This window comes from Serinus canaria, chromosome 1 (genome assembly GCF_022539315.1).
Source record: "Serinus canaria isolate serCan28SL12 chromosome 1, serCan2020, whole genome shotgun sequence".
NCBI lineage: Eukaryota > Metazoa > Chordata > Aves > Passeriformes > Fringillidae > Serinus > Serinus canaria.
In genome coordinates this window covers 34,711,956-34,731,853 of record NC_066313.1, presented here as the reverse complement: position 1 = coordinate 34,731,853, position 19,898 = coordinate 34,711,956, and the positions used below count along the sequence as shown (strand labels likewise).

General features: G+C 41.6%; 1 protein-coding gene across 4 annotated transcripts in view; it reads left to right on the top strand.

Moving 5' to 3' along the window:
• Positions 1-2,892: 2,892 nt before the first annotated feature.
• The window catches only part of NOX4 (NADPH oxidase 4), a 102,149-nt gene continuing 85,143 nt past the window's right edge, over positions 2,893-19,898 (top strand). Inside the window, exons 1-7 of one of the 4 annotated variants that reach the window (XM_009102739.4) lie at positions 2,893-2,961; positions 4,175-4,270; positions 13,406-13,516; positions 14,417-14,501; positions 15,157-15,254; positions 17,159-17,186; positions 19,413-19,485. In XM_009102739.4, coding sequence (XP_009100987.2) covers positions 4,262-4,270; positions 13,406-13,516; positions 14,417-14,501; positions 15,157-15,254; positions 17,159-17,186; positions 19,413-19,485 — 404 coding nt within the window. In that variant the 5' untranslated portion in view covers positions 2,893-2,961; positions 4,175-4,261. Of the gene's footprint in view, positions 2,962-3,264; positions 3,448-4,174; positions 4,271-13,405; positions 13,517-14,416; positions 14,502-15,156; positions 15,255-17,158; positions 17,187-19,412; positions 19,486-19,898 lie in introns of those variants that run through there. The other 3 variants (XM_050979971.1, XM_050979977.1, XM_030234642.2) reach the window with 3 other exon arrangements.

Genomic DNA, 19,898 nt, shown 5'->3' with positions numbered 1-19,898 from the left:
TTGCTGATGCAGTAGAAGAAACATTATCAGAGACACTGTATGTTCAGTGTCTGAGATGGTGTAGTGGGTCATCCTTGGCTGGATCCCAGGCACCCACCAAACCTCTCTATCACTCCTCTCTGCAGCTGGACAGGGGAGAGAAAATAAAACAAAGGGTTCATGGGTAGAGATAAGGACTGGGAGAGATCACTCACCAAACCCAGCTCCATCTCCAGTGGTGCAGGGAGATGGGGAAAGGGAGTTATTATGGTCATTATGTCTCTGCTCAGGGAGAGGAGTCCTTCACCTGCTCCAGCACGGGGTCCCTCCCATGGCAGACAGTTCTCCATGAAATTTTCCAATGAGAAGCAGCCATCCCATGAGCAGTTCTCCACAAACTGCTACAATGTGTGTCACTCTCTCATGTTGTGCACTCCTTCAAGGACAGGCTGCTCCAGCATGGGTCCCCCTTGAAGTCGCCAGCCCTGCCAGGAAACCTTCTCCAGAATGGGCTCCTCTCTCCATGGGTACACCTCTCTCCCTGCCAGGAGCCTGCTCCATCACAGGTCTTCCATGAATTCACAGCCTCCTCTCCAGCATCCACCTTCTCCAGCAGGGGTCTCCTCCCTGGGCTGCAGGTGGATCTCTCCATCCCTTTGGGCCTCCATGGGCTCCAGGGGCACAGCTGCCTCACCATGGTCTGCACCAGGGGCTGCAGGGGGATCCTAGCTCCAGTGCCTGGAACACCTCCTCCCCTCCTTCAGCACTGACCTCGGGGTCTACAGGGCTGCTCCTCTCACTTATTCTCACCTTGCTCTTTCTCTGGCCCCAATTACAGCTGCACAATAACTTTTTGTTTTCTTCTTCTTCAATATGTTATCACAGAGTCTGATTGATTATCACAATTTCTGATTGGCCCAGCCTTGGCCAGTGGCACATCTGCCTTGTAGCCTCTTGGGATGTGAAGGAAGCTTCCAGCAGCTTCTCACAGAACACACCCCTGTAGGCCCCCTCCCTACCAACACCTGGCCACACAAACCCACTACAGAGGGCTGCCTACCTTGGCACTGCTCTGTCCAGCTGGTAGGACAAAGCCCTAACAGAGACCATCATAATCAGAGGTTGAATGCCCACAAAGCAGAGATGAGCTCAAATGGTTTGAAAGTCATAGTGTAACTTTTCTAATGATTTGGATTGTAACTAGTGTCTATGGTCATTTCTGAGTGCTCTTAAGTTTAAAATACACACTCATCTACATCTGGGAAGGCTTAAAACTGAAAATGGACTCAGCCTTTTCTGTGGAGGAAGAACATACATGTATTAGTGAGGCACGGGTCTTTGCCAGACTCTTTTTGGGCTAATGATTCAAAGCCCTTGGCTGTTTCCAGGGAGAAGGAGAATTGGGGTGTTTTCTACAAAAACACATTCCTTGCTCTGTACCTAGATATGATGTAGGATCCAATGTGGACGAGCATGAGTCATGTGCTCCACATGCCTTATGGCACTTTGTAAGTAGGCAGTGAAGTGCTGCCTCATGAGTCATCAGCTTCAAGTGAGTGGGCAGTCAGATCCTGCATAAGCTGATTTTTCAGAGCCATTTCTAATGTGCAAATATAGCATGGGCAAATTATTTTGGTTTTGTTTTTGTCTCCTCGGCTTCTGTTTCGGCCAAGACCCCATGTTATTAGGCCTGACATATCCTTCAAGTTTTATTTTGTGCCATCCCATCTTTGACATGCTTGTCCAGAGAAGATTCATCATCTGCTTCTCTGTAAGCAGTTTCCATTTTCCTTAGCATTACAACAGAAGCAAAGAAGTGAATGGAAACAACAAACAAGATAAATAAACTATGCTATTTCTTCTGCTGTTAGGGCTGCTTTGGCATCAAAGTATGGTTCTGTTGAGTCTTAAATTCAAAATATGTATTTTTCCTTTCATTAGTTCTCCTTTTAGCGTTGTTAGATGTTATAAAATTGATGTAATCCTGCTACTTCAGAACTTCACCTAAAACTTCATACAGTCACAGAAATCGTGCCACTTGTTGAGACAGAGCTCCTGCTGCAGCAAAACCACCCTCAACTGAGTTTCAAAGGTGCCATGCCCTGCTTGTACTCTTTATTCCCAGCACCACACATGGGTCAGACATGCCCCTCCACCTTGATATAAGATGCACAAAGATGGCACTTTGTCCCCTTCCATTCTTCTCTGGACCCTTGGCGTGTGGCTCATAAGGAACTCAACAAATGGCAACTTGCCACATAATAAGAGAAAGACAGCTCAAACTGGACTGGATGAGACGACTCAGCACTGCTCCTCGGACTTGGCATGTCCCAGAACATCCTTACTCTGCTGCCAGCTGCCATTGCTGCTGCTATCTCGAGGAGTAATATGTGCACCACAATGCCTGGTGGAACTTTTCTGCTGTCTCACACGGCTGTCCTGTTTGAAAGCTGCTAGCAACAAGCATTTTTTTCCAAAGGTTTTTCTTAATATAAAAATCAGTATCAGATGCAACTTTCCCTCAAACCCCACCCTCCCCAAACTCAAACTAAAGACGAAGGCCACCAGTAAAAGCAGACTGCCGGCAAAGCACAGCAACCCAGACTCCGGACACTGGATGTGGAATTGCCCATAGGCCCTTTTTCTTGGTTCTGTTCGCCTGCACACTCGCTGTGCCGGCACACAGGAGACGGCCTCTTCCAGTGTCTTCCAGGGACACCTGATGGAGCAGGATCAGATTTCAAATCAGTAACAGAGCCTCTCCCTTCCCGGCTTTCGAGGGCCTCGCGTGCTGCCCGAACAGTAGTTTCTCGGGCAGCCTCTTTGTTTCACCCGAACTGCAGAGCAGTTGCATGCACGGCTGCTCCCCCGCTCCCTCCTGCTTTCTGTATCACATTTCAGCTCGGCCGGGGATGGGGGAGTGGGTCGGGCAAGCGGGATCCCCATGGACGGGGTTCTCTGCGGGGAAACGCTCTTCCCAAGGTGGGGAACGCGAGGCAGCGGCCGCACGGCACCGCAGCGCGGCGGAGCAGGACAGGACAGGGCAGGGCAGGGCAGGGCAGGGCAGGGCAGGGCAGGGCAGGTTGCCCTCCGGAGTTGCCCTCTGTGCCGGGCGGCTGCGCTGCGGGTCCCGGGGCGCTGGGCCGCGGACAAAGGGGCAGCGCCGGCGGGAGGGAGCCGGGGGCCGGCCGGCGGCGCGGCGGGGCCGGAGCGATACGCCCCGGCGGCCGGAAGACAGGGCGGGGGGTGAGGGGTGGGGAGAGGGGAGGGCGGCTCGGCCCGGCTGAAAAGGAGGGCTCGCCCAGCGCCCCCCACCCTCCGTCCTGCCCCGCGGGCGTCCCGCACCATGGCGCTGTCCTGGAGGAGCTGGCTGGCCAACGAGGGAAGCAAGCACCTCTTCCTGGTAGGGGCGGCCCCGGGGGGGTCCCCTCGGCGGGGCTGACCCGCGGAGGAGCTCAGGAGGGGCCGGTGGGTGCTGGCAGGCGGCGGGGGCCGCCCGGGGAGTGCCCCGCGGGTCGGGGAGCCGGGGCACCTGGTGCCGCCGTGCGGGGCAGGGGTCCCAGCGTGCGGGGCAGGGGTCCCAGCGTGCGGGGCAGGGGTCCCAGCGTGCCCGCCCTGCGGGGCAGGAGCCGTGCGGGTGCCGCGGCTCGGACGGATGGGCGGGATGTGCTCCGTGCGCGTCCCGGTGCGCGGCTGGCAGGGATGGATGCAGGTGGGTGCCATGGTCCGGGACAGTGCCCGCCTCCGTGCCCTGCCCGGCTGGCACACGCTGTGCGTGTGTTTGCTCTTTGTTAGGCTCTGTTTGGGAAAGTTTGGGGGAGAAGGTGCAGTTTCTTGGAGGTCAAGTTCTTTACTTTCCTTTGTCTCTTTGTTGTTGTTTTTGATTCTTTGATCCTCTTAAATACAAGGTACAGCTAAAGATCTGGGATAGTGTCCTGTATGGGAGTGCTTTGCCCGCTCTCGGTTGTCGTAAGACACAAACGTTTTGTGAAGTTCAATGAAAGCGAAAATTTCCCACACAGGGGCACTTCCTTTTAATACTTCATAGCATACTATGTGCATGAAGTTTGCTTTTCCATTCCATTTATGTATGTTTATGAAACTACAGACCTATGAGTTTTATGAATGAAATGAACGCTGAAAAGTTTGCACATGTAACTTTCACTTACAGTCTCTTATTTCTGTTTCATTTCAGTTTTTCTGGCTCTCCCTCAATGTATGGCTCTTCGGGAAAACCTTCCTGCTTTATAATCAAGGGCTACAGTATTATTATTTGCATCAGATGTTAGGGGTGAGTGACCTGGACATTACTTTTTGCCCTGGAAATTGGGATGCTCGAGGATGGGGTAAGGGGCAGAATGCATTTGTTAATCAAAGATGATACAAACTACCTGTTAACTTTTCAAAGTGGGGAATGATCGGGTAAGAATTTACTGGGATACTTCTGACATAGAGTCGTTTAGGAGTAGAAAGTGAACACTGTTGAGAAGAAAAAGAGCCAGTCAAGTGTGGGACAGCTATTCTTTTCCCTCTTCTCGACCCTCCCGGTGTTCCCAGCAGCAGACAAGCTCAGAGGAACACAGACATGCTCAACAAATGACTGGAGCTCCACTTTTCGTCATCAGCACATTTAGCAAGCTATGGACTCTTGTTGGCAAATTCTTTCCAATCCAGTTATTGTAATATACGTGGTTGCTGAGGGACTTCTTTTAATAAGTCTTTGTTCTTTATAGTTTTTGTCATTCTCATGGATCCTCTGTTCTGTGTAAATTTGCTGTAATGCATGTAACTTCAGTTTTGTTTTCTAATAGTAAGTTCTTTGATTCTGGGTGGTTTAATGAAGTTTCAGATGTTTTGGTTTAGCAAGGGCAGCACCACCAGCAGATGAACAAAAAAGCACCACCAGCAGATGAACAGCAAAAGATACTTTGGAGACGTGAGATACCAGGCTGCCTTAGGAAATTACCCATTGTAGTAATTTCAGAAAAACCTTTCCTCTAAAAATGCATAAAATAAGGGTTAACATCTTTGTGGGAAATGCCCACGAGTTACTCAGAATTTGACAATCCAGGAAAAAGTGTCTGAATAACATGATTCTTTGTAACACTATGTCATACTCAGGAATGGATTTCAGCTGAAGGTTGACATGGGATTAAACACAGATGATGTACAGGCTAATCTGCTGTAGAGCCTTTGGCGTTTATTTTTGGTAAATTCAGGGTATATAGTCATATATGGCTAATGTTGTCATAACTAACCAGTACCATAAAGTTTTGTGATCTTGCTTGGAAATAAGTTGACTTGATACAATTTTCTCCTTTTTTTTTCCTTATGGTTGATTCAGATGTGTTCAAGAATGAATCTTAGCAAAGATAGTGCAAAAAAGAAGGAAATGACAATAATTAAATCCTTCATGGTGGTGACCTTCTTGACAGAAAAAGCATGAAAACATGTTTAATTTTACCTTGGTTTCTAGTGGCTTTGCAGCCCAGTGTATCCATTTGAAAACTGCATTTGCTCCTGGCGGAGCAAATGGGTTGTTTGTAAAGCAAATGTTCTTGGGTAATATGTTGGACCAGATTTTCAGCTGGTATCAATCAGCAAGTTTCTCTCAATTCAGATTACTTGTATGCCTCATACCAGCTCATCATCTGGTTGGTTTTTTTTTTTTGTTTTTTTTTTGGTTTTTTTTGTTGTTGTTTTCTTATGGCTTAAAGTCGAAGACACTTGCAAATTAACTTAATGTGTGTTCAGAACATGTGAGATGACTCAGACAACAGATTGGTCAGGAGATGAGGACTAGGAGGTCATGCTTTTAAGTTTGTATAATTGTGTCTGCCACTGTGGGAAAAAGTACTACAGAATTTAGGGACTTGTAAAATGAAATTAAAAATTAAGAGCTAAGCCTAAAAGATACTTTTGGTCAAAGTTATCAAACTAATTTCAACATTTTGAAAATGCTAAAGACTAAAATATACTTGCAATTCACTTTTTACAGCTCATCTAAATATATTCAGTAGATACCAAAGTTAGGGTTTGGACTCTAAAATTTGTGTTGGACTCAATGATCTTTAAGGTCTCTTCCAACCTAGTAATTCTGTGAATTAAGCTTTCTCTCTTCTCTCCATTATATCTGTGTATGCATATTAATCTTAGAGATTGTTTTGCAAGGGCTGGGAAAACTGAACCCAATTTGGTTTCTTCAGGAGATGGCATTAGCAATACTACAGCTGCACAGGGATTTTTGCCCCTCTTCTTTTTCTCTATTGGTTTGTATAGCCACTGACCCATGGCCCATCTGTATAACCAGTCTCCTCTCTGTTCTGTGCTTGTGTGAGTTGTTTGCAGAGCCTCTGTGCAATTTCTTGTATCTGACGATTTTGAGATTTAGATTCAATTCTTCGTTTATAATTCAACAGTTGATATTTTTTGTATTTACAGATTGAACTCTTTAATGGATACTTCCATGAGAACTGGTTCCTTTTTCCAGACAGCTAACAAAGTTGCCCAAAAGGAGTGGCACCTTTTGAGTTAAAAAAAGTTTCTGTTTTTTTCAGTGAGGTTTCCTAAGGAGTTGGCTTTTTTTCTTTCTTATGCTACAATAGGCTGTAATTGCCTTAAGAACTTGTGCACTTGCAGCATGGAAAGATTTACCACAGGTAATTTTGTTCTTTGCCAAGTAACAAATTGGAGAACAAGAAGAGTTGCTGGAGGAAATCAGTGTGACACGATGAGACCTTGGACTGAATATTCTGAGTATATTCAACTGTGCCATGTTTTTATGCCATCTCTGATGTGAAGGAAGAGAAAGAATGGGGTTGGTCTTTTGTTCAGTGGTCACTGAAGTGATTTACTTCCCTTTGTCTGTCTACAGAAGAGCGAGGCTCAGAATTATTCTTTTCCAGTTGCACTCTCTGTGATGTTCAACACGATACTTCAGGACAGGATTTAAAATTAGTTTAGGTACCTAACTCTCACTCAGTCTTTCAATAACAATCTTCCTGATCTTTAATTCTACACCTGTGAAAAGGCACTAAGATCGTGGTGGTGTCCTGGAAATGCCAAGAGAACAGACATGTAGAAGGCAGTAATGTGGTAGGAGGAGGCTGATCAATCTTTTATGTACCAGGAAACTTAGTGTTATTTTGTGTCAGACATCTCGGCTTGGCTCAGTTTGACTTCTGTTGATGAGACTATGAACTCTTCGCGGTGCAGTCTCTATCCCTGGGAGTTTTCAAAACCTATTTGGGCGAAAAACTCTGAGCAAACTTAACCTGAGTTTGGTGTTGAGCATGCTTAGAACAGGGGGTTTGAGCAGAGACATCCTGAGGTCCCTTCCAACCAGAATAATTCTGTGGTTGCATAACACTTGCAGTGAAAGTTCAGCAGAACCTAGTGGATGTAAATCCCTTTCCAGTTCTTTGCTTTGATGAACCATCCCTTTGGATACTGAATTGCTTGTAACACTGCAGGTCATAGTCTTACTGTATGAATGCATTCATTCACACTGGTTGGAAAACACCAGTATTCAGATAAATTTCAGATAAAGCACCTCATTTTTTTAATGATTTCATAGGTGTTAACTTGTGGTCTTACATTGCTTCAGGAAGAGAAGCCCGGGAACAAATCCCCAACAGACATGAATTTCTTATCAAAGAGTTTGGCAAAGGGGAAGGGAATATTCTCATTTTTATGTTCTTGATAGGTGCTATAATGTGTAGTAGGCATGAGTTACAGAAGGGGAGAGTCTTAAATTACTTGACTCCAAAATCTTTGTTGTTGGGGATTTTGGTCTGCTCAGTCAGTGAAATTGACCAGACTGATTTCTTCACAGACTTCAGGATTTCTCTCTTCAGTCTAGCTTGGCTGTATTTTTGTCCAACAAGTTTGATTGTGCCTGGTCAAAAGACAATCAGCCATAAATTTGGTACTGGCCTTAGAGAACTCAAGTCTTGCTTTAACAGCATTGAATGAAATGCTTGTTTCCTGTTGCTTGAGTTCCCTGTGAGCAGAAAGAGCTTTGAGCTCATTTTGTCATGGCATGAAGGGTCTCTCTTTCCCTACTCCCTCTCTTGTCCCTGCTCAAATAGCTGTAATGTAGTCAAATGTTAATGCAAGAGATAAGCTTCTGGGTTTCAGACCAAAGTGAAGAAAATGCATTGTCAGAAGGATCTCTTTGGGAAAAGGCTGAATAACTGAAAATGGGGCTGAAAAGTGCTACCTCGCTTCTTTAGCTTCTTTATCTGTACAGCTGCTGACTTGTATTGTGCATAGCATTTGTCACCTTTATTCACTGCTTGGAATACGTTCCATTCCAGTAACTTTTATGTCTCTCCCTGCTAGTTCATCCTAACAACAGAGATTTCACTAATTGAGACAAAATTCCACTTTCATTGGTCGTTATGCAACCGCACTGGAATCTGCTTACCCCCCACATCTTAGCATTGGGGGGAGCTGTGTATCTTGATCCTTTGCTTGGAGATTATCAGAGAAGTTGGAAGCTCTTACTGCACTCAAGATTAAGTTAGTTGTTTTCTTCAGTTTGAATGACTGATTTAAGCAGAAGAAGGAGTACATCCTACACAAAGGCACTGTGTATAAAATGAGAACATGACCTAAACTTGTAGACAAGAAGAGATGGAAAACCTTCAGAGAATGCCTGTGTGATGAGTTACAAGTGAACAGGGAGAATACTGATTCACAGCAGTGCAGGGAAGATACCCCGTACATATTAAAAAATATTGCACCACCTAAAATGATTTTTAAAGGGTTGCAGTACATAAGATTAGGATTTAGAGAGTCCTTCTTTGAAACCTTCTTCAGGGGCAAAACCAAGTCAAACTTTCGCAGACATTTTCACATGTTCTGGATGTTCTGGTAGGTTTCCCCTACCTTCACATTTTCCTTCTTTTCAACTGCTTCGTGTTTTTATTGAAAGATCTCCAGACAGATTTGACAGGCCTAAGGGGAATAATTGCTGTGCATAGAGTTCAGTTCTGTCCTTCATCTGAGGTTATCAGTGCTCTGTTGCTCAAGAGAATGAGTACTCTATGAAGAAAAGGAAGCTGGGTCAAAAAGAGTCACATTGTGTAGCACTGTTTGTTCCCCCTAGGGAAATAACAACTTTAGGTGCTCTAGTACTGATCTGGGGAGGTGGTCTGTCACCCGTGTCTGCAGAGCAGCATGTGGCTTGTGAGTTGTGCCCTTACCTTTCAAGGTGCCCTCAACCAAAGAAGATTGAAAAATTTTAAAGAAAGGCTCTAAGAGACAGCATCAAGTGTGGTTTCTCTATTGCACCATGAGCTGTTTAGGGTTGTTGCTTGTAGGTGGTGAAGTCTTGAGAAACAATCACATCACTCTCAGGTGTGGAAGAGTTTGCATTATTCTAATATTTCTTTTGATACAAGATTGATTTAAAATATGAGATAGGACAGTGTTTGTTGAAATCTTCATTTTGCAACCCTGTATAAAATATCAGATTTCTGTGCCACAGCAGTTGCATGTAACATTCATCTCTGTTTTTATAAATGATGAACTTTGGGGAATTCTGGGGTAGCAGTAGGGTCTTTCAGCCCTCAATCTAATACTGAAATCATTGGCCTAACAGAGAAAGCTCATTTTCTCACTTTCAGTCTTGCTGGCAGCAGGATGCAACAAGAACTGACTCTTCACTTTTCTGTCCTACTTTGTATGTTGTATGAGCACAGCCAGGAGTCCATCTGGATTTCTGTGGACTGTACATCATACAGGGATAACTGGAGAATTTACATTCTGGAGCTCTTTTATGCTGTTTTGGAGAAGGTGGCAATTCCTTAATACTTGTCTGGAGGAAAAATCTAACCTAGTTTTAAGGATTTGAGTTTTGTGGATGGTCCAGTTCCCTACTATTTTTGCCACAGATTTAGTCTGTAAATTGGAGTAATCATTAGTTTTTTTTATGATTTGTTGCCCCTCCATGAAATCAGATACCAGTATATGTTGTATCAGAGACTTTGTGTGTGCGGGTTTTTTTTTTTCTTTTTGATCCTGCAGAAATTTCACGTGCCAGTCACATGCGATAACATTTTTTTTAAGACAGTAAAAACTTCAGAAATAAAATAGGGTTATATTTTTCTCATTTCTTAACTACTTAATAAGGGTATATATTCCCTTCTAGACCCAGTGATTTGCCTTGGAGCAAAAATCATTCTTTATTCTACTATTGTTTAAAAATCCAACAATGTACTGTGTTAATTTGTTACTATGCCTCCCAGGCAATGCAAAGGAAGTTAAGAAAGAGATCTCTTGGAAACCATTTGGAAAGAATTAGTTTCATGGTAATATTTTTAGCTTTTGGCTATATATCAAGAGCAAACTTAAACTCTTTTTCTTCTTGCCTGAATTTTGATTTTAAGAATTTCTGAATGCATTTCCCATTGTTTGCAAATCAGTCATGGGCTTGTTGTAGGAAATATTGCTGAACTTTATTTCTTCAGAATAAAACCTTACATGAACCATTGGTGACAATATTTTAATATTTGAATCATACTTTCTTGAAAATGCAGTGAGTAGTTGTTTGCTGGTCCCTCCTTTTGTTTCTTTTCTTTTTTTTTTTTTTTTTCATGTATGTACAGTTGCTGATAGCATTGGATTATAATGAATGTAAGGACATTCTTCCATAGCAATTGCATTATGAGTGAATATTTGCTCTTTATTTAAATGGTGGAGAAAAACAAAGGATGGTTAGCAGAACAGCCTTTTCTGCCCGTCATTTGTGATTCATACTTTTTTAATTGTTTGGCATTTTACTTATAATCACAGACTATGCTGAGCTGGAAGGGACCCATCAGTCCAACTCCTGGCCCTGAGCAGGACATCCCAGGAATCACACCATGTGCCTGAGAGTGTTGTCCAAATGCTTCTCGAGCTCCGACAGGAGTTATTCATTTATTTAACACTATTCAGTGTAGAATTGATTCTCTTTTAGACCAAACTATTGTTTTCTTGAAGTTTTGTAAGAAAAAATTGTAAATTCAACAAGTTACTTGGTAAAGGAAGTTTTGGATAACTGATGTCGTGCCTAGTTTATATTTAAACTCAAAGGCAACATAAATTTCTTGAGAAAATAGTGATGTATCATATAGGTCATACAACAGAAGTTATTAAAATATTCAAACTGCTCATTAATGGTATTGAAACTTTTGCAGATTTTGGGTTTTAATCAACAGCTACAAAAAAGATTCAGTCTGCTTCTGGAGTTTGCATTACATTATTTCTAACATAATTCTTAAGGTTTTCAAGTCATTCCCATTTAATCACTGCAATACTGTAGCATGTCAGTAAGCCCCAATAAAAAATCTTTATATGTTTTAATGACCATGTTTCTAAAGTGAATGCTTCAGTGAGGTGTATAGCTCATTTTTAGCTTCTCTTTAGAGGATTTAATGAAAATAGAGGCAGTGATGTATATACAAACAGTGCATTATAGAGATATTTTCCTTTTTATTAAGTCCAGTCTGTTCAAGGGTCATTTCTAGCTGGGAGAGTCCAGAGTAGGGAGGAGAGGATGGCCTAAGGTCTGAGAACATGGCTTATGAGGTAGGAGTAGCAAGAAAAAATTCTCATTGTGCAGGTGATCAGAGAGTGAAGCAACAGATGAAATAGAAGCAAGGGAGGTTTTATGTAAGGAAAAAGAGGACTAACAGTACATTGGAAGAAATAGTGGAGGACATCTGGAGAGTGGGAAAGAACTAAGTGACATGGCTCATTTTAGTCTTATTTTCTATCATTCAGTAGGTTGGAGATGATGTGTTCCTGGGATTTTTTTTCTGGAGATCCCACATTTAGGTGGTAGAGAACAAGGTAGAGCACATTTTGTGGGGTAATTTCTCCTGCTTCTCATGGGCAGCTTTTGAGAGAGGGTGCCCTGGTGACTGCTCTGTTCCGTGGAAGCTGGTAGGGTCTGATGAGGAGGTCCCTAGCACTCAGGTCTAACTAAACAATGTAAAGTAGCTGGAAGAGAAAAAGGATTTAGGTGCAGAGCTTGGTTCTTCAGGTAGATTGAACATCTTTACCTTCTGTTTGCCTCCTGGTGCTGTGCCCAGGTGTGCTGCAGAGCAGGTGAGGTACATGGATGTTGCTCACAGGAAGTTGCAATGCTTTATGGTACCTGGTATTTAAAAGCACTTTCATGCTGCTGTACTTGAGATCTTGTGAAGTATTCTGAAATGTTCTGTTTGTTTTTACTAGCTTATATAATCGTCCATTTTCTTTGACACAAACATAAGTCTGTAAGTTTTGTTTCTTCTTGATAACAAAGATAAGAATATAATAGATGTTGCACAGATTAATTTTTGTTGGAGAAAGTAAAACATGCTCATTTTTTTATGTAGAGTTTAATTTTGAAAAGGTAATAGACCTTAAGTAATTTTTATCAGATAATTTGTACCTGTTCAACTCATTCACATGCTCCTGCAGCATTTGAGTTATCTTTAATATTATAATATTTTTTTACTAATTTATTCAGGAGTTGAAATACTTGGAGTTTTGAGAACAGTATAAGAAATATCCTTCCAGAAATCTGTTGACAGTCTAAAAGCATCTTTTATATAAGCTAGTAAAATTGTAATTTAACCTAATAACTAGAGAACAATGGCATTTTGCTAACTTTTTAAAATCATAAATGAATGAGATAATATAATAAGATTAAAAATACAGGTTTATGACATGAATGTGTGCTTTGTTCATTTATTTGACAAGTGTTTTTGTTCTAATTATGTAAGTTCCAAATATATCAGTGAAAGCATTAGTGAAATTAGATTTCATTACAGTTCCCAGCTATTGAGCAGCTAAACTGAAGAAAGCCTACTTTCTTTATGTCCAAATACGGCATTGCATAATGTGAATGGATGAGGAGTTTTATGGCAATTCTGTAACAGTCCTTGAAGCACTATGACCATTTCAGTTTGACTGAATCAATATTTTTTCACAACTTTTGGTGGCTTAATAGAAAATCATTACACTCTAGTGGCTCTCTAGTGTCATCATAGTATTTATCACTCTTTTTTGTTTAGTTATGTCTGTTGAAGCTTTCATGTCATTTCTCAGTGGACACTTACTGTCATCTCACATGCTTTGTTGCATGTGCCTTTGAGCACTGATGAGGATATTGAAACTTCCAGTAGAAAGTTGTCATTTATTGTTGACAAAATTAATTTTTAATAACTTTTTGATGCAAAGATGAGAGCTGTTTCCTTCCCTGTGAGGACAGGATAGCATGCTGCCTGTGCTGTGGTTTCTCCAGCACATCATGAAACTCCCCTCTTCTGATGGATGAGTCAGAGAGCATGGGAACCATTTGGTTTCACAGCAGAGTAAAAGAGAGACAGGGCTGACGCACATACCGTTCCTTTCTCCCCATAATCTAACTCTTGCAATGTTTGTTCAGCTAGGATTGTGTGTTAGCAGAGCTTCGGCGTCTGTCCTCAACCTCAACTGCTGCCTGGTCCTGCTCCCGATGTGCCGTGTTCTCTTGGCCTTCCTGCGGGGATCCCAGAAGGTGAGTGCTGTCCTTGGAATGAAGCGCCTGAGAGAAGGGCCCTGGTCTCTGTCTGGTATAAAAAACAATAGAATCTCTTAAATCCTGTTTGTTCTACACTATGTGCTTGCATGGTGCGAGGATCAGACATTTAGCCGAGATTCATGAGTCCTTTGAAGACAGGCTTTTCTGGTTGGATTTGACCTCTTTGGAGGGTGGTTTCTTCAGTGCATTTTTGAAGGATGGGGAGTTGCTGTGGAGCTGTAACCAGATGAATTCCCCTCTGTCTTTCCAAACTCTTTTGTTAGAGATATATGTGTCCTCTCAAGTGCTTCCTGATAGAATTCAACAGAGTAAACCCAACTTTGTCTCTGCATGACCACAAGTGTCCTACTGGAGGTGATGGAATGTTCTATAAAAATACCCAACCTGATACATTTGTTATCATGGGAGAAACAATGTTTAGCTTCTTTGTGATTTGCCAGTTGCTTCTACAGAACTATAAATAGTGCTTTTGAGGAACATTTGTGTTTGCTAGATGGTTGCAGATTGAACCTGTGATTTCTGTTAATCACGTGAGAATACCTGTACGATTTGATGGCTGTAGATGCACGTGTGTGTGTGTGCAAATACACCATTCCTTTTGATCTTGGTTATATAAGAATCAGTGATGCCTTCACAAGTAATGCTGGAGTTCCTAAATATTAAGGCCAGGAGGTACATTATGTACTCTTGATATCTGTGTAGTTTCTTCATTAAGTCCTCAAAATTGGCATAATCCAGTAGTTTTTAAATTTAGGTACTAAGCTTGCAGAGGTGGTAAACCTAACCTGAAGTTGCTATTATATCACCACAGTTGCTGCTGGTATTTTTTTCTTTGCTTTGTTTTGGAAGAGGTTACTTGAATTCTTCTCTTACTAGGTTGCCAGCAAGAAAACCAGAAGGCTGCTAGATAAAAGCAAAACTTTCCATGTGACATGTGGTGTTACGATATGCATCTTTTCAGGTGAGTTCTTACCGTGCTGAGCAGCAGCATGTTTTGGAAGCAGGTTGATGCAGCACTTCGTGGTTTTTCTGCTGCAGTACATTTGGGGGTAGTCTTGCTCTGTGCTTGCTTGTCTTAAATTGTAAATGCTTTCTCGAATGTGTGCGGGGGTTTGGTTCACTTTTTGCTTTAAACACGTGGGCATGCATTCTAATGTCAAGCCTTTCCCTAAAATGCCAGTTTCCTAGAAGACAGGTATGTGAGACCAGGTCAAAATCTGCCCTTCCAAATGAACCCTCATTGTGCCTAAGGAATTTGAGTGAAAAAACAGGGTACTACAGGCTTACCTGCAGAGGAGGGAGCAGTGGAGATAGCTACCCAGTTTGGTGAAGAGGAAATATTCTTGGCTGGACACCTTTGAATGTTGTGTCTCAGCTGAAGCATTGCAGTACAGAAATCATTGCTGTAGTGTTAAAAAAAATCCTAAAATACATACAGCCTTCTGTCATTAATATTTATAAGCTGATTTACTCTTGAAGAATAATTAAGAATTCCTTGGTCCCTGGTGTGTCTCATGCAGGTGATGTGATTATATCTTGGCATCTGGGTGGCCACAGGGAACATCCAGCACTTGTTTACAGGTTTACTCTGTTTTTTGTTTTTTTTTTTTTTTTAGTCTTACATGTTGCTGCTCATCTGGTGAATGCTCTTAACTTTTCTGAGAACTACAATGAAGAATTTGTGACCCTAAATGCAGCAAACTATCGTGGTGAGGTGAGCCAGCTTTCCTTTCATATTTTGGTTTTAAGCATATCATTTAAATAAATGAATATTTGCATATTCAGTGCCACTGTGTGATCTGTATAGTGCTCCTGTTTCATGCACTGGAAACTCACCATTGTGTGGACTCCTGTGGATTTTATTTCTTTGTCTGGACCTAGGATGTGTTAAAGCCAGCAAGGTTCAGTCCTGTTTGATTATTAGATGGAGAATGCAATCATCTAAACTTTTCTTGTTCTCTTGCTTCTCTTCTGCTTCTCTCTGTTCCTTGGGTGGGCCTGGTTACAACATTTCTGCTGCTTTTTGGGCAAATTTTTTCTGCAGATTTTTTCCACTCTTTAGAATACAGTCAGATTTGAAACTGATTTTGCATTTTTTAGCTGCAGTGAATGCATGTATGCATATATATGCTAAGCATGGAGTTAGTTGTTTACATAAACTGATTTCTGCTTGTGAAATACTTGATTTGTGTTGCCTTGTCTGACTGTGGTGCAGATGTCTTGCAGGAATATCAGATTTGTAGTCCCTTGGTCAGGTGCTTACTTGTGTGTTTGGCAATGGAGAGGCATTTGCAGATTTTTGAAGCAAGACCAGAGTCCAGCACCCTTTCTTCTTACGCTGCAGTCAAGTTCTCTCTTGTTTGTGTTCATTCTAGTCTCTGGTCTGCATTTCTTTTTATCCAGTTTCATTAGGAAGCACTTAGAATGACCCTATCCCAGCTGCATCATTTCCTGGAAAAAGAGAGCTTGACTCAGTCCAGGCTCCTAAGGACCAGCAACCAAGGTCTTCCACTCCCTGGGTGAATGATCTAATCACCCAGCTATTCAATGGCAGACAGACATGCCAACACCAACTCTTGTGCTGAGCTTCTGGATAGACTGTGTGTCTGCTTGTGTTAGAAGTGGTCTGATAGGCTTCCCTTCATCAGGAACATCAACAGAAGTTTACCTCAGGCAAGAACATGCCAGGATTCTAAGCCTCTACTAAGCAGCCTTGTGAATTCTGCAATAGAAAAAGGAGAAAATAGCAAGTTTTTTAGGAACTCAAGGATCAAAACTCCTGAATTTTAGGTACTTAAGTAGCTCTTTCACCTTTGTATTTGAATCCCACTTCTATCCCTTTTTAAATTCTGGTGGACAGTCTGGATGGTACTCTCATCTTCTCTACCTGGGTACACACGTCTGGATGCAGACAAGGTCAGAAAGATGGTCACTTCATTTCTCCTGTCCTGTATGACAACATCTTACCTCCCCTCACTACATTTAACTGCAAGTTTAAATAAAAAAGTTTTCCAAGCAGTGAAGACAAAACCTCTTGAAGTAGAGGTTTTGTCTTCACTGCTTGGATCAGGGGAAGTGAGGCAGTTTCCCTGATGCTGAAATATTCCCTCTTCCTTTCACATGTGGTGAAGGACACAGGAACATCTGTCAGATCCTTTGTGTTCAGTCTTGCTTCACTAGGGTCTCTGCAAATGTCTGGGTGATATAGCTGGCAGTAAAATGCTTGCCTCTTGTCTTACATTTAAATTCAAAACATCTCCCTCTTCTGTTTCACTCTGTCCTCCCAAAGGGATGAGGTAACTGAGTAAAGTTAAGCTTTCAAAAAACTTACAGTTTTTTGAAATTTTACAGTTATCCGTAAAATTTCCTAAATCCAGATTATAGATCAGAATTATCATTGCTGGGGGAAGGCAAAGGCTGAAGGTTTAGTTTTTGTTGAATTGCAGTCAATGTAAACTGTCACCAAATACCAAATCCATTCCTGCTTCCAGATTAGGGACTGCATATGTCTTAATATGTGTGAGCTTCATGGGCTGCTTATTATTTTAAAATTATTCGTATTATAAATATAAAATACCATATGTTGATTTTATTTGGTTTTGCTTGTCTGTTTTTCAGGACCCGAGGAAACTACTTTTTGCAACTGGTAAGACCTCCAAAACTGAGTGAGAAAACTTTGTTGCTCTGCAGACCAAATTTCTTTTCGTCCTGTATTGGCATGCTCCATTTGTTGTATCTCAGCTATCTGGGGTTGTGTGATTTGTGTTAATATAACCTGAGTTTGCTTATGCAGTAGTCAGGAGGCAGGAGTTACATAAGTACAGTAGTAGGATGAGCAGCATTTTCAAATCTGTTGTTGTACAGATGAGTCAGAAGAAATCCATTGGTTTCAAACAGAGATTCTCCCTAATACTGAAACCAAATTCCTAAATGATCCAATTTCTAGAAAAAGAAGCATAGTGGAAAACCAGTCTTTTTACTTCAGCTGCTTTACTTAAGGGCTGGTTGGGTTTCTGAGCAATCTAAACTGTTACATGGGAATCAGGCTCATACAAAATAAATAGATGAAGACATTTTTGGTGCAGGAATTTAGAAGTGAGCAATGTTTGGGTATGGAGGGGCAGGCACCAGTCTGAGCTGTAGCGCTTCATAAGCAGATCAAGTTCCTTCCTGATGCCGTCGCACTTTCTCCCTTATTTGGATCAAACACAAAATCCTGACTTGGTAGCATTTAGGGCACAGTCAAATCAAATCTGTGAGCAGACAGCAGTGGTTTAGGTTTGTCAATCCCAATAGGTGTGCTGGAGTTAGTGGCTGACGTGCCAGTGTTTCCCAAAAACCCTAGGAAAGGTTTAGATCAGTTAAAAGAAGAGGAAAGGAGAACCTGGACTGACAGAAACTGAGGTCAGAGTTATCCTAAATTTAAAATTACGCTGTTCACTCCCTGTCCTAACGACTGATAATTAACCTGTACTGTTTGTGCTGAAGGAGTGCTCAGGAAGGGACCAAGACTTTGCTGCACTGGGAGCTGTGCAAACAAGCAAAAAAAACCCTGGTTTCTTCCCAGACAGTTCAGAACAGCAAACAGAAGGAATAAGGAATCAAAAGGATTTATAGGGAGATGATGGCTTTTCAGATTAGCCCAGGAAAGAAGCTCCTTTTATAATGGTGTGAGGCAGACTGTGGGAGGAACAAGTATTAAAGATTATACTTAATAGAGGAAAGGAGAGTCAGGGACAGGGCAGAAGGTAACACTAAAAATGAACTGATAAACTGGGGCAAGACTGAGTGATTTCAGTCTGATGGAGAAGATAATTGAAAAACTGGACATAAAGGGTGACCTCTGGCTTGTGTGACAGTGTAGGAAGCTAAATCAGGTGCTGTACTGCAATTGCATTGGAGGTATTAGTTCAGAGTTGAGATTCATTGCACGCTACACATCAAATCAGATTGAGAAAAAAGAAATTAGGAAGGAAGCAGGAATTAGGAGAGAATACATATTTTTTATTGCAGCTGCTTTTAACTGCAATCTTTCCACGAAGGAGGGAAATCCAGTTTTTTATGCAGTCCATGACAAAACTTCCATTGATTGTAGGTCTGTAAAAACTGGGGAGTTGTGGTATGTCAGATTTTGGATATCAGATTTTCAATGAATGGGTATTGAGTAGTTTATAGAAAGGTAAGATTTGAGATTATCTCTCCTTTGATTTAAGAAAGACCTGAGAATAAACTAATTCTGATACAAGTCTTCATTTGAGCAGATGAGTTAAATTGTTAATATTTTTAACCTTTCCTTCCCGACTGCTGGCTGCAGATCATTGTCACAGACCTTGCTCTATGGGCAACAATTTCAAGCATGATACAATGCCATGGAGAGTAATTTCAGGATCTTCCCCGTTCCAGAATGAAATAGGCTGGCAAAAAATTGTAGTGACAGCTTGCATAGAAATTGATTTGCTTGAAATTCTGTCCCTGAACAGGTTTTTAATTGTCATGATCAACAGAGTGCAGTGTTTGGAATAAAAAAGAGACAGAAGCTTGTGCAGTTAGTCTTGCACATAAACAGTGTTTGGTCTTAGTTATCTTCTTAGACACAGATGTCACAAGCAAAAGATGACAGGAGCAAAGACAAATAGGAAATTGTGATGCATGGTAAAATGCAAGGAAAAGGGTATTTTTCTTTGGGAAGGTGGGAAATTACGCAAGAACTCTTCTTTCCTGTCTGGTTTGTTACATGAGTTGTGCTCAAGAGATAAGAATATTCAAGAGTTTGATTGAATCATGATTTTTGTGTCTAATTCTACTTTCTTAAAAGGTCGTAGTAGACAAGTATAGCTCTTCACAGTTTAATTGTAAGTTCTGTCCATTTTAGTTCCAGGTCTGACTGGAGTCATTATGGTGTTAGTGTTATTCCTAATGTGTACAGCTTCCACATATGCCATCAGGTAAGATGCAATATGATTGTTATGCTAAAAAATGCAATTTCTGTAAGCATATTCTCCTACTGACTAGAGGGCTAAAAATACCAGTTTTCTTGTCTGTTTTTTTTTTTCCCTAGCTTGCAGTAAATTAGCACAGTGAATTTTGTATGAAAACAATTACAAGACCTGATTGAATTGCCTTCTGAAAAAGTACTGTTTAATGAGTGTGCTGAGTTAAAAGTGTGGACCTTTAAATTTTTAAATAGTTCTTTTATTCCTGGTTGTAGGGAAGGCAGTAAACTCAGCAAATGGGAAGTTCTGTGCAGTGCATAAATTAAGTTCAGTGGAAGAAAAATAAGATGTTATTGTTATCTTTTTTTTTTTTTGCCAATTATAACAACAAAAGTAACAAAAAACCCAACCCAAACCAAAAAAAA